The 14,121-nt window shown below is 39.5% G+C and overlaps 1 protein-coding gene across 2 annotated transcripts in view; it reads left to right on the plus strand.

Moving 5' to 3' along the window:
• LOC121367441 (synaptophysin-like) overlaps window positions 1–14,121 on the plus strand; it is a 121,668-nt gene that overhangs the window by 90,614 nt on the left and 16,933 nt on the right. For both annotated transcript variants that reach the window (XM_041491618.1, XM_041491617.1), the window contains exons 3-4: window positions 7,311–7,426; window positions 10,698–10,899. In XM_041491618.1, coding sequence (XP_041347552.1) covers window positions 7,311–7,426; window positions 10,698–10,899 — 318 coding nt within the window. The remainder of the gene's footprint in view (window positions 1–7,310; window positions 7,427–10,697; window positions 10,900–14,121) is intronic.

Genomic DNA, 14,121 nt, shown 5'->3' on the forward strand with positions numbered 1-14,121 from the left:
GTGTCAGGTACTTAACTCTGTAGGACAGGGGTCATCAGAGGTCACCTGACCAGTGCTCTACAGCTGATGTATCAAAATCATGGCATGTGCTGTCCTGTCTTTTGGAAAGATCCCTTGATGCTCTTAGTATGTCTGTAGCAAGTGTCATATTTTCAATAGGTTAGATGGCCATGGGCTGCAGGTCATGCTTTAATTAAATGCTGGTTTTCTCTAAACAAAAATGTTTGATGATCTTAACAGTGGACTTACAAATTGAGATGTCATGCACAAGAACACTGATCATTTAACCAAATACTAGCTACATGTTTGATATGAGGTCCACTTGTCATGGTTGTCGACTTTTCATCAGTGGGTTTTGAAATTATTGTTTCTCATGTACGTGTATAATCCATTTTTCAAGATATTTAGGTGTTTTTTAAAAAACAAACCAAAAAACAAAACAAAAACAATCAGGCATTTCAAATAGATTAATTGTCTCAAGATTTTGCTTTGAAAAATAGTCATGAGTTAAAAACAAAAATCACAGGGTTGGAGATTTATGACATGTGGCAGCTGCTGATTTTCTTGTCTAAGTTTTAAAATAATCATATTATATTACAGCAACCAATTAACCATTGTTTTAGAATGTTCTGAGGTGTAACTGAACAAAAAATTTCTTTCTTTTCTTTCTAAACCTGCTCATTACTGGTATCAGAAATGAACTTTCTTGGAATCCATCCTTCACCCGTCTATAAGACGTCAAGAACAATGTACCGTGTTCTGTAAGCGATATGGAAGGCCACTTCTTCAATTAGCCCCCATTGATCTGGCGAAGAAAATGTTTGATGAACATGGGCTAGAAGTGTACGTTAGATAATACGGGCACAATAATTGATGTGTATTGGCGGGCCTGGTCAAACACGATCAGTGTTTCGGAGCAGTTGAGCCGGACAATTTATTTGTTGTCCATTTGTATGATCAATGGTTTGTGTGATTGCTGGGTAAATCCATCCCTTTTGGTGCTCCTGTTTACAAATTGTTTGATTTATGGAACCATTTTCCTGCCAGTGTTTTTGTCCGAGCAAAACACGAAAGCAGTGATTCGATCTTAATTGTGAATATATTTCCTGTCCCTGGTGATGGATCTGCCTAGGGCAGATGCAGAGGATAATGTGGGGGTCCTAGCTGACCGGGTAATCAAGATGGACATGCAATTAAGACCAAAGTATTTTACTGAGCTTACTCTTTGTTTGCATTGTCATCCAGAGATACATGGCTGTAGTATGGAATCCCTTGATGTTTGTTTATCCTGCAGCCACTGTTTCTATTGGGCAATTATAATGCAAAGTCATAAACATATACTAGCAGAGTATCCTGATCAGGCGAAATGAATTTTTTTCCCATTCTTACTTTCACAGTATAAAGCCGATATTTTATGTCATTAACTACTACACTGACTTTTCTCTCACCAACAACTAACAACTAGCAACTAACAACTAGCAACTAGCAATTAGCCGTTAACCTGTCTTGAACATGATATAGATAGCTGGGGTGTGTGTCAACAGAGTGTTTGAATGTGGATATTGTTAAACTGAAATGGTTAATACATCTCAATCACCAAGACCCATATTCACAAAACATTGTAAGTCTAGTTTTACACGTAAACGTAAATCTATGACTGAAGAGATATTCACAAAACAACGTTGGATGTAAATGTAAGAGTGCCTCTGGTTACAACTAATGCTGCACGTAAGTCATGTACATATAATAAATCAAGCAGAATCCCCGTTATATACTATTATTTGCGGAAAATGGCAGCATTTCCACGGATTTAACTTTTTTTTTTTTTTTGTGATCGAACGGATGTTTTAAACTCGACCACATTTCTCCTGAGTTATCTTTTCCTTTTTAAGAATATCCTAAAGTTCGTACAAAAATGCGGATCCTCATCAATACCAAAATGCTATGGTTCGCCGTTCGAAATTGTGTTTTGCGCATTTGTTATTTACCCGGAAACCATAGTTTGTAATGGGTTTTTTAATTTCTCCGGTGAGAGAGTTAAATCATAGATTTACGTCCAGCTAAGTTACGTTTACCTTTACGACTGTCTTTGAGAATAAGGTGCTTCTTGCACGTAAACGTAAATTTACGGCAGACGTAAGTGCTAGTCGTAGATGTAACTTTACATCTTTTCGTGAATACGTCTCCAGCTGTTCAGTGTCTTCAAAAGTACATGGTAGTTGTGACATTTGTCTCCACAATTAGAAAAAAAAACCTTCTGCAATGAACAGTTACACATGATTGGTCCCTATTATAGAAATAAACGCCTTTTACCATCCCTTTCTGAAATGTTTTCAGTATTAACTATGTCCAAGTAATCAATAGTTGCATGTGATTGGTCTGTATGACAGTAAACCAAGCCCTTTAACATTCATTTCAATCGTCGGACTGTTCATTAAGTTTTGAAGTAAAATTTATTCAAATTAGACATCTATGCTAGGCCCTTTTGTAATTAATCTGTCAAATGTAATTTGCTGATCATGAAATTTGCTTGTTACCTTTTTATATCCATAAACCTGACGTATTGGTTCGAGTTAAAAGAGTAAACAAGATAACCACCAAATAAAAGCATCATTCTGTTCTTTTATTATGAGAATATTATAGATGTATAAAATCCTACTTTGTTCTTTCTATTAATGCTTCCTTTTTGTGACTCCACACACAAATCCCATCATTATCAAGTGATTGTTTAGTTTTGATTAATATAGTGAAGGCAGGTCCGTGATTATCTGTCTTTATTTCCAGGGTTTTTTTTCTCATTAGCTTTACATAAACTGCTCCTACCAGATGTAATTTCTGTGTCTAAACACATTTGTTCTAAGCCAGTACACACATACGTGTTATGGATATGCTGTCAGACGGAAATTAAGGCAATATTTCGAGCTTGGTTAAACCGATATTGCCACATGTATCTGGTAGAATGGGAGATACAGTCGAGCACTCGGTGAATAACTGTCAGTTTGAGAAATATTTGACGGACACTAATTGAAAAGCAGTTTGATGGAGTGGGAGGCCGCGTTGCTGTATAACCTGTCAGTTATCTCCGGTGTGACGCCAGAATACTGCAGTAGAGCTGTATTTAATTGTCTGGGTCTCATAAACATCTGATAAAAAAGAATTGAATTGGACACTGAGTAAGAATTGTGGAACCCTGTATGATGTGGTATTGATTTCGAGTGAGCATTTGATGGGACGGCTGTCAAAGGCTTCATTCATTTTGTGATACGGAATATAATGTATCGCCGTTCATCCAGCCGGCATTAAGAAGCTTCCTAAAACACGTGTTGACAGTGACACCTGACACTACAGCACTCGCTAATTAGTGTGCTGAGGTGTCGTAGAACAAGTTTAGTTTTGTTTAATGACACCACTAGAACACATTGATTTATTAATTTCCGGCCGTTGGATGTCAAACATTTGGTAATTATGACATATAGTCTTAGAAAAGAAACACGCTACATTTGTCCATTAGTAGCAAGGGGTCTTTTATAGACACCATCCCACAGACAGAATAGCACATACCACAACCGTGTCATTTTACACTGGCTGGAATGAGAAATAGCCCAATGGGCCCACCAAAGGGGATCGATCCCACACAGACCTGTCAACCTTTAGTCAAGAGCAAGCAGGAGGTGTGTGAGAAATAGCCCAATGGGCCCACCAAAGGGGATCGTTCCCACACAGACCTGTCAACCTTTAGTCAAGAGCAAGCAGGAGGTGTGTGAGAAATAGCCCAATGGGCCCACCAAAGGGGATCGATCCCACACAGACCTGTCAACCTTTAGTCAAGAGCAAGCAGGAGGTGTGTGTTGAAAAAGCAGGAGATTTTTTTTAAATTAACACAATTTAACCCAAAATCGCAAGATTTAAAAAAAATATATATTACAATAAGTTATATGAACACTACATAATGTCATATATACTTGTTAACCTTAGATCTTGGCATTTAAAAAAAAAAAAAAAAAAAAAATATATATATATTATTAATTTTTAAAAGTTTAAATATTATTATGATTTAATACATATATTTTTTTTTTAAATAACTCTTTTATCCAAAAAAATTAAGAACAGGAACAAGAAATTAAAAAATTATTTAGTACATTTACGGTATTACACTTACAGCCTTACAGATTACGTTACATCATCATTTGTGGTTAGTGTAGCTAAGTACCTAAGACAAATTTATATAAATCTTATAAATTAATATAATACAAAAATAATTTCTTAAAGTGTACCCTTGTTACCAACATTTTACTGCGCAAACATACAAAATTAACTGACACAAGTATGTTTATATAGCTAATTGGTCTTTTCGTTGTCTTTCTGTGACATGTGATTTTAACATGCATCGTGTGTATTGGCGCTGTCAACTCTGGGCCAGAGTCTGGCACTTAGGATTCCTTATAGTTGCATTATGTAATCTAGTGGGAAGACATTTTACAATTCAGAGGTGTTATTAGAACTAAATTGGATAGTTTTATATATGGCAACACTGAATGTCAATACACAGCCTGTTGAATTATCGGCAACACGCTTCGTAGCCATTACGATGACAACAAACATTATAACACGTCATTTTATAAACTCCATGTGCTTTTTTAACAATATAAATATCCCACAAGTCCTACTTCGGCAAAGGTTAAACATTCGGGACAATTCGGCCTGTTACATTCTCGGAAACCGAAAGTAGTCGACATTTTCCAAATGAGAATGAGTTACTTCCCTTATGTTATTTTGGCAAAACGGGATCCATTTTTTTTTTTTATGCTTACAAAAATGTCATTTAACAGAAGAAATTGTCTCCTGCGCAGGTGAGGGGAGATTTGATCAAATACCGGGAGACTCCCACGGAATCCGGGAGGGTTGACAGGTCTGATCCCACACCGACCGTGCATCAAGCGACCGCTTTATCACTGGGCTATATCCCGCCCCCCGAGATGTCATAGAACAAACAAACAAACAAACAAACAAACAAACCTGTCTGTTTAGAAAGTGAGATGTAGCTCAGTGGTACAGTCAAGTGCAGGGTGGGGGTGTCGGGGTTTCAACCACCTCTTCTTGCTGAATAATTAATCATTGGCTATTGGATGTCAAACATTTGGTCATTGTGACTCGTTTTTAGAGGTAACCTGCTACATTTGTTCTAATGGAACAAGGTTCTTTTATATGCACTTTCCCACAGATAGAAAAGCACATACCACAGCCTTTGACCACTGGTTGGAATGAGAGAAAAAAAACCCAAGCGAGCACTCAACAGATTGAGCTAAATCCTGCACCCAATATATATCAAAGGCCATGATATTAGCTTTGTTCTGTCATTTAAGAAGTTCCACTAACTGTATTACACAAAATGTTTATCTTTTTAATTTAAAAAAAAAAAATAAAAAAAAAATAATAAAAAAATTAAATGTGAATGATTTTTTTTTTTTAATTTGAGTAATACATATTTCTTGACAAATTACTTTGAGGATTTATTAATGCTCTTACCATACAGCTGCTGTGTTAGAAGACGAGCAATATAATAAATAATCTTTGGGCACAGCAAGTCTTAGCTTGCGATTCACCGCCAACAGAGTGTTATGGGCTTCCCTTTCAAACAAATTTCCCTCAGGTCTAAAAGGCTCCTGCCAATTGGCCAGATTTGATTGCCGTTCCGTTCGCTGATACTCCAGCTAAACGTTAGGCACAAACAATGCTCAATTAATGTCTCACTTGACTGCTTAATGAAGTGGGTCACTAATGAAATTGTGGCATGGAGGTTATACCTGGTTATTTGGACATACTACCGGTCTCGGTGGTGTCGTGGTTAAGCCATCAGACTAAGGCTGGTAGGTACAGGGTTCACAGCCCAGTACTGGGTCCCACCCAAATCAAGTTTTAATGACTCAGTGGGTAGGTGTAAAACCACTACACCGCCTTGTCTCTCACTAACCACTAACAACTAACCACTAACTTGCTGTCCTGGACAGACAGCACAGAAAGCTGAGGTGTGTGCCCAGGACAGTGTGTACTGGATATAAGCATGAAAGCATAAGTTGAAATGATAAAAATGGACAGACTATAGGTTGCCTAATGTGCAGGGATCAAAATAAGTTGAGAACAGTCGATATCAGGAGGTTTCCGTATATGAAGAAAGTTCAGAGCTGTACTTGTCATTTTATTAAAAACTATGCTGGCACATGCATGGCTTATTCAAATGTATAATACACGTATATGTACACAGGAGCATCGGAAGCAATTAAAAGTTGGTACGCCATGATATCAACTTATAATAATATACATTGGTAGAACTACAAAAATGCAGACTTTAAATTGATTGTACTTCAGATTTTACATGGGCCGTACTGAATGCTGATGATGCAAATTACGAAAGTTGGCTATATAAATCTGTGTAGAATGTTTCAAGGATGTGATATAGGTTGGTGGTAGAGTGCTTCTGTGAGGTGTGATGAATTCTGCTGTCACTCCTTTCCTCCCTCCTATTAGGTTATTGTCTATCCCAACCTGTTGTATCAAAACATGTTGTGTGTGCTGTCTTTGTAAGAAAGAACTTCTAAATTCAGTATGTTCTCTGTCCATAACCAAATAAAAATGAAAGCCAAACTGTGAAGCACCTCCAAACACATCATCCTGTCTGTGATTGTAAATTATGTAATTCCACTAAACAGACATTTCAAATCATGGCAGGTGCTGGACGTAGCCCAGTGTTAAGTGCTCGTTAGATCCGTGGTCAGTCTAGGATCAATCCCCATTGGGCTATTTCTCATTCCAGCCAGTGCACCACTACTGGTATATCAAAAGCTGTGGTATGTGCTGTTCTGTCCTGTATGTGGGATGATGCATAAAAAAAGATCCCTTGTTACTAATGGTAAAATGTAGTGGGTTTCCTCTCTAAGACTGTGTCAAAATGACCATATGTTTGACACCCAATAGCCGATGATTAATAATCAATGTGCTCTAGTGGTGTCATTGAACAAAACACAGATTAACTAACTTTCCACTGAACAGTCATTTGAAATCATGGCATTACTAAACATAAACTCACACTGAGTGCAGGCAGTTGGGAAAAGGATCAAGATTGTTGGTACAGTAATAAAGGTTTTGATTACTTCTAGTTAAACAGAAAGGAAACTTAAAAACTAATGAGGTGTTTTTTATTAAATATTTGTGAAAACGGGCTAACTAGCCCCTCATGCTGCCCTGCATTAGTTAGGACTCTGTTAGAAGATCTGTGTGAGCGATGTATTAAAATGTTTTTTCTTGTTTTTCAGATTATCTCAATCTTTGCGTTTGCCACGACTACCAGCTTCAGTACCAATGTGGACTTCACAGTACCCTGCAACATTACGAAGGGCGAAGTCAGCTACACCTTCTCTTATCCTTTTGAGTGAGTCCTTTCTTCATAGGGCAGTAGTTAGGTCATCATAGGTCATCATGTTTAAGAATGATAGGTTCTGGGTTCAGATCCCAGTATCTGTTTCAACCCAAAGGAGTTTTAATACATTGGGAGGGGGGAAGGTATGGCCCAGTGGTAAAGCACTCGCCTGATGCGTGGTCAGTCTAGGATCGATCCCCGTCAGTGGCCCATTGGGCTGTTTCCAGTTAGTGCACCACAACTGGTATATCAAAGGCTGTGGTATGTGCTATCTTGTCTGTTGGATGGTGCATATAAAAGATCCCTTGCTACTAATGAGCAGGTTTCCATTCTAAGACTATACATGTATATAATCAGAATTACCACATTTTTTATATCCAATAGCCGATGATTAATAAATGAATGTGCTGTATAGTGGTGTGGTTAAAACAAAACTAACCTTAATACCAGGGGAAAAGGTTTACACCAATATACATATATTCCAAATACTGATTTATTTCACTGTTATTCAACAAAACTAACCTTAATACCAGGGGAAAAGGTTTACACCAATATACATATATTCCAAATACTGATTTATTTCACTGTTATTCAACAAAACTAACCTTAATACCAGGGGAAAAGGTTTACACCAATATACATATATTCCAAATACTGATTTATTTCACTGTTATTCAACAAAACTAACCATAATACCAGGGGAAAAGGTTTACACCAATATACATATATTCCAAATACTGATTTATTTCACTGTTATTCAACAAAACTAACTTTAATACAAGGGGAAAACAGGGTTCGCACGGGTCATGGAAAGCATGGAAAGTCATGGAAAATGAAATTTTATTTTCCATGCCTGGAAAACCTGGAAAAACGTGGGTTTTACGGGAAGGTCATGGAAAATCAGTAAAATTGTGACTTTTCAACCTCGGCTGGGATAAAATAGGCGTTTTACGTGTGAAAGTTAACAGATTCCAGTTTTAACTGCCCGATCCGGTTTTTAGCACAGTCGATTGTACGACTGGTATTGTTAATTCCGTTACGCTTTTACTTGCTTTGCTTAATACAAACAACTGAGATACGGTTGAAAAGGTGGTCTTCTTTTGAATTTTTTTTACAATAAAAACGAAAGAACAGGTTAGTCAGGTTTTCGTTATTACAGTGAATCACAACAATTATCATGCCTGGAAAATGTCATTTCAATGACAATTGGACTACAAATCCTTCTTACGAAAACTTTTCAAGCATATTTTCTAGATTATAAGTAATGCTTGTTGATTTTGCAATGGTCATGGAATTTTTATAATTTAGTCATGGAAAGTCACGAAAAAGTCATGGAAAATCAAGTCCAAAAAGGTGTACGAACCCTGTGAAAAGGTTTACACCAATATACATATGTGCTAAATACTGATTTATTTCATTGTTATTCAACAAAATAACACTCCACATAACACACCACTATGACGTTGGTTGAAGGCCTCGAAGACATTTTCTAGATGAAGTGGTGTAATAACTATTCAGGTATTTTAGATACCCGACAGCTATACTTATAATGGGCTATGAATTTTTATTTTTTATTTTCAATTACTTCCTTTTCCTTTCCTATTTCTGAAAGTGGTATGGTGGAGGGAGGGTGGGGTGGGGAGGGCAGGGAGTTATATCCAAGGGCAAATAGCCTTCAACGGAGTGCTGGTCTCTCAGATTCAAGAATTCCATTTTTAGAATTTTCATTTCCTGTCCCCAGTAGATTCATCCTTGAGTATAAATGATCTAATTTGATGATGAATATTATACTCTGTCAAAAAAGAAACGCATAGGTGATAGGGAAAGAAGAAAAGTGTTTGATTTTACAAAATATCGTTGTTTTTTTGTACAATGTTGCTGAATGACCATGTTTGTTAATGTTCCTGGAATGGGACAGCATGCCCAAATGCACCCTAAAACAAATCTAACGCATGTTGTGGCACGTTGTGCGACAATTGCAGGAAATCGGCGATTGGGGTAGTGATGGGTATTTAAAGCTGTAATGCTCGCAATGATGCCTCATTTCCATTTCAACATAAACGAGTTACAAGATGCCAAGACTAAGCCTGCCGAATTGAAACATTGCAATGGGCTGCCTCCATGCAGTTAGGTGAATCGCAGTCAGCAGTCGCATGCCACATGAACATCTCTAGGACAGGTACCAGCAGTTTCAATCGGCTGAAGACCGGCCCAGAAGTGGAAGATCTCATAACAACTGCAGCACAAGATCGCTACATCCGGGTACTGCACTTGCGTCACCGAACTGCCACAGCAACGAACACTGCTGGACGCATACCTGGTTTGAGAAGGGTGTCTGCACAAACCATTCGGAACCGACTTTGAGAAGCTGGTTTATGGGCTAGAAGACCGTATGTTGGCCCTGTCCTGCGATGTCAACATCGACATTTACGTGTTCGCTGGTGTACGAATGTACAGGGGTGGAACTTGGGAAACTGACGGCGAGTATGGTTCCGCAATGAGTCACGTTTCCTTCTACAGCGACGTGATAGACGACAACGTGTTTACAGACGCCGCAATGTATGTTTTGCCAACAACTGTGTCGCCAGAGTTGACAGATTCGATGGAGGGAGTGTCATGATGTGGGGAGCCATCTCATACACCAGCAGAAATGAACTTGCGTTTGTACAAGGCAACCTGACAGCTGTACGCTTCTGGGATGAATTCTTCGCCGTCACATGCTTCCCATTTTGGATCGACAGAAAGAACTCTTTCAGCAAGACAATGCCAGGCCACATACGACACGTGTAACAATGGATTTCCTACAGAATGAGAACATTAATGTGCTGCCATGGCCATCAAGATGGCCAGATCTCAACCCCATTGAACATCTATGGGACGAACTGGACAGACGTGTACGCCAGCATGACCCGGAGCATCAGACGCTTCCGCAACTGTCACATGCGCTGCAGGACGAATGGGCTAGGTTTCCACTTGCCCGGATTCAGTGACTCATTCAGTCTATGCCAAGGAGATGTCGCGCAGTGATTGCTGCTGCTGGTGGCCACACAAGGTACTGATTTCAGCGCCCCCATGCGACGCCTCCACTGCTGTCAGTCCATAGCAAGAACGTTGTCACATACTCATGTCAAATTTGACTGTGATACGATCATAAATAACAAAATTATGACACTTTGTATTAAAGAGATAATTCCATGAATATTTTGCCTATGCGTTTCTTTTTTGACAGTATATATTTTCATGCTAATATCATTGTTGAATTTTTTTTCTTTCGTGTTTCTAGTCTGCAGAACATTGGGTTTAAAATCCCTGTATGTCCGACCAACGTGACGACATCCACTGTTCACCTGTTACAGGGGGCGGAAAGCCCTGCCCAGTTCTACGTGTTTGTTGGGGTGATGGCCTTCCTCTACTGCCTCGTCGCACTCATACTCTACATCTTCTTCGATGATCTGTACCGCAAAAACACCAAAATTGTTGCAGCGGTATGTTTTGCATGTTGATTTCAGTTTCGAATTTTATATTTTTAATTTTTAAAACAACAGAATTGTTGCGGGGGTAGGACATCTTGCAAGCTGATTTCAGTTTAGAATTTAATGTTTATAGTTTTTAAAACACAAGAATTGTAGCAGTAGGACGTTTTGCAAGTTGATTTCATGTTAGAATTTAATATTTAAAATGATTTTTAAAACTTCAAAATTGTTACAGTGGTTTAGAAATTGACTCCTGTGTAGAAGGTAATATTTAAAATAATTTGTGTGTGTGTATATGGGTGTTGGAGTATATTTGAGTGTAGGTGTTAGGTAAATAGGTGTAAGTGACTACTGTATATGTGTGCAAATTTGTTTTTCACAGTACACAATTTAATTTCATCTACATGAAATTTAACATTCAAAATGTGTGGCCGTTTTTTTCTAGAAATTATTATCCAAATTTGCTACTGTAGTGATTTTCCCGAGTATTTAGATTATAATTAAATGTTACTTACGGTTTGGCAGATTAACGGTATTCTGTGATGCGTCTGTCCTTCTCTCTAGATTCCAGTCGCAAGAGAGCGGGCTTGGCCTTTTTTTCGAATCGTCTGCTCTCGTTTTGTGCCATGTGACGCTCCTCGTCCAATGGGTGGGTCCCTTTTTCCCGCCAATCCCTACATGGTAAGGCACCAGTAGATTATTTGTCTCCAGGGGTGTCAGGCGGCGGACCAGTTCCAACTTTGACATCCGGTCGACGACTGGTCGCGAGTCACCACACTCTCCCCCGTTTTATAGAAGAGAAGATCACCTCCCGAATTTCCAGGGAACATCAAAACACTTCACCAGCAGGTTACTGGCTCGGATTCATCCGGGCCAGGATTCGATGACCATCCATGAATAAACAGGTTCTTTGGAAGCAACCAGGGTTTCCTATTGTTATAGGTTAAGACTACCCCCCAAAAGAAACAGTTATATCATGTTTGAAAAAAAAGATACTGACTTATCTGGCGGTGGCATCCAGAAAAGCCATTAAAGTTATATCCACGAATATTATCCATTGAGCATAGTTAAAGTCAAAACCATGAATATTCAGATTATGCATTAAGCACAGTTAAAGTCACATCCAGGAATATCAAAGTTATGCATTAAGCACAGTTAAAGTCACATCCAGGAATATTAAAGTTATGCATTAAGCACAGTTAAAGTCACATCCATGAATATTAATAATGAAACACCAAGAACTACTCCTTGAATAACACTTAAAGTTGAACACTTGAAAGTTAAACACTTAAACACTTAAAAGTTAAATAAATTCCAACTCAGCCTTTTGTGCAAATGTCAGTCAAGGCAACTATATTACATTATATTACACAAACCTAACAAAAAACTGGTCCATCATATTTTGCCCTATATGATGTTGGCCTCCTAATTACATCCTTACTAAAAAAGAGTCATAATTCAAATAATTATCCCTCAAATTGGCAATAGTTAATGAGAATTAACTATTATTCCCCCACAAAATAATTTGGGACCCTCTCCCTAAGGAAAACAAAATAAAACAGGATTTTTCATGGCAGATACCTTCCCTCCCCCTCACAAAAGATGGAAAAGGTCCGCATCATCCAGGAAAAATATAATTTTATGTCCTGTTTTATCTTCTCAGTATTACATACTTACTGAGAAGAGACCCCTTAAAAATAAGGTCTGTTCCCAGTTACCCAAAATCCAACCCCTCTTCCTGGGACATCTTCTATTATTGCTTACCCACAGGTCTCCCATACCCAATTAACTGTTCCCCAAGTGGATGCTGAACACCAACCACAACAATCAAGCACAGTAAAGCGTGGTTAAGCAGTGCATAGAGACAACAACCAAGGAGAACGGAACTACAGAAGAGGGGCGACTATAAGTGAAAGTGCAACTAGTCCTAAGAAGCACAACATGGAACACACCGTACTCACCACCCCTCTGACGGTACTCACTGCGGTGAGTCTGCTCCACACACGGGACAAATGTACAAGTCCATCAATCTACCCTCCTCCAGGGTTACCTCCACACACACACACCATGATACCATTCTTTACACCGGTCGCACTGTATCATGAATTCACCTGTGTAAGGCCCCATACAAAAACAATAAGTTTGTTGGCTCTTTGTTTTTCCCCTAGTTTGTCTACCCTGTTCTGTTGTTTCCTTCTTTTGGCCCAGTAACTCCCCTTTTGCCCGATCTAACCATGGTGGTACCCTCCGATCATTACACAATTTTAATCGGTCATGGTTGATCACGGACACTCCTTTACGGAGTTGTACTTTGTACAAATAAGGGGAAATGCATTCCCTTATCAGTCCAGGACCTTTCCATGGTGTGCTAAGTTTTTTGTTTTCCCCTTTAAGAACAGCCGTGTCCAACACATACACATAGTCCCCTTTGGAATACTTGTGTTCTGCTGTTCTCAGGTCATAGTCCCTTTTCATTCTTTTCTGGGACTCACCCAACGTATCCCTAGCCAATTCATGTGCACTCCTGATGGATTCTTCAAGCTGGGCCACATACTCATCAACATGTGCAGGCGGGGGGGGGGGGGTGGGGGTGGGGGGGGTGGGGGGTGGGGGGGGGGAGGGGGGGGGGGGGGGGGGGGGGGGGGGGGGGGGGGGGGGGGGGGGGGGGGGGTGCTTCCCTACAGGGGGCCTGAACATGAGATCTGCAGGTTGATTGACCTCTCTACCCAGCATAAGGTGATTAGGAGTGTAACCTGTGTGGCGGTTTACCGCAGAGCGTAAAGCCCCTGCCAACTGAGCTAGGTTATCATCCCACCGGGTTTGAGATTTGTCAATATAGCATCGAACAGCATCCATGAGTGTACGGTTGTACCGTTCGACCTGTCCGTTAGCAGATGGACGATAAGGTGTGATTCGGGCTTTATGAATATGGAGCAATTTACACACTTCTTGAAATAGCTCCGATTTAAAATTTCTCCCCTGATCAGTGAATACCTCAAAAGGGTAGCCAAATCTCGAGAAAAACTCATTGATAGCTGCCCTTGCTGTCACCTCAGCTGTCTGGGATGGCAATGGTACGCACACTACCCACTTTGTAAACTGGTCTACCATCATGAGTGCATACTCATTACCATTTTCAGTCTTGGGTAATGGTCCCAGGAAATCGAGATGTACCCTTTCCATAGGGACCCCCGCATGAAACTGTTTCATGGGGCACTTCGCCTTCCTATTACC

This window comes from Gigantopelta aegis, chromosome 3 (genome assembly GCF_016097555.1).
Source record: "Gigantopelta aegis isolate Gae_Host chromosome 3, Gae_host_genome, whole genome shotgun sequence".
NCBI lineage: Eukaryota > Metazoa > Mollusca > Gastropoda > Neomphalida > Peltospiridae > Gigantopelta > Gigantopelta aegis.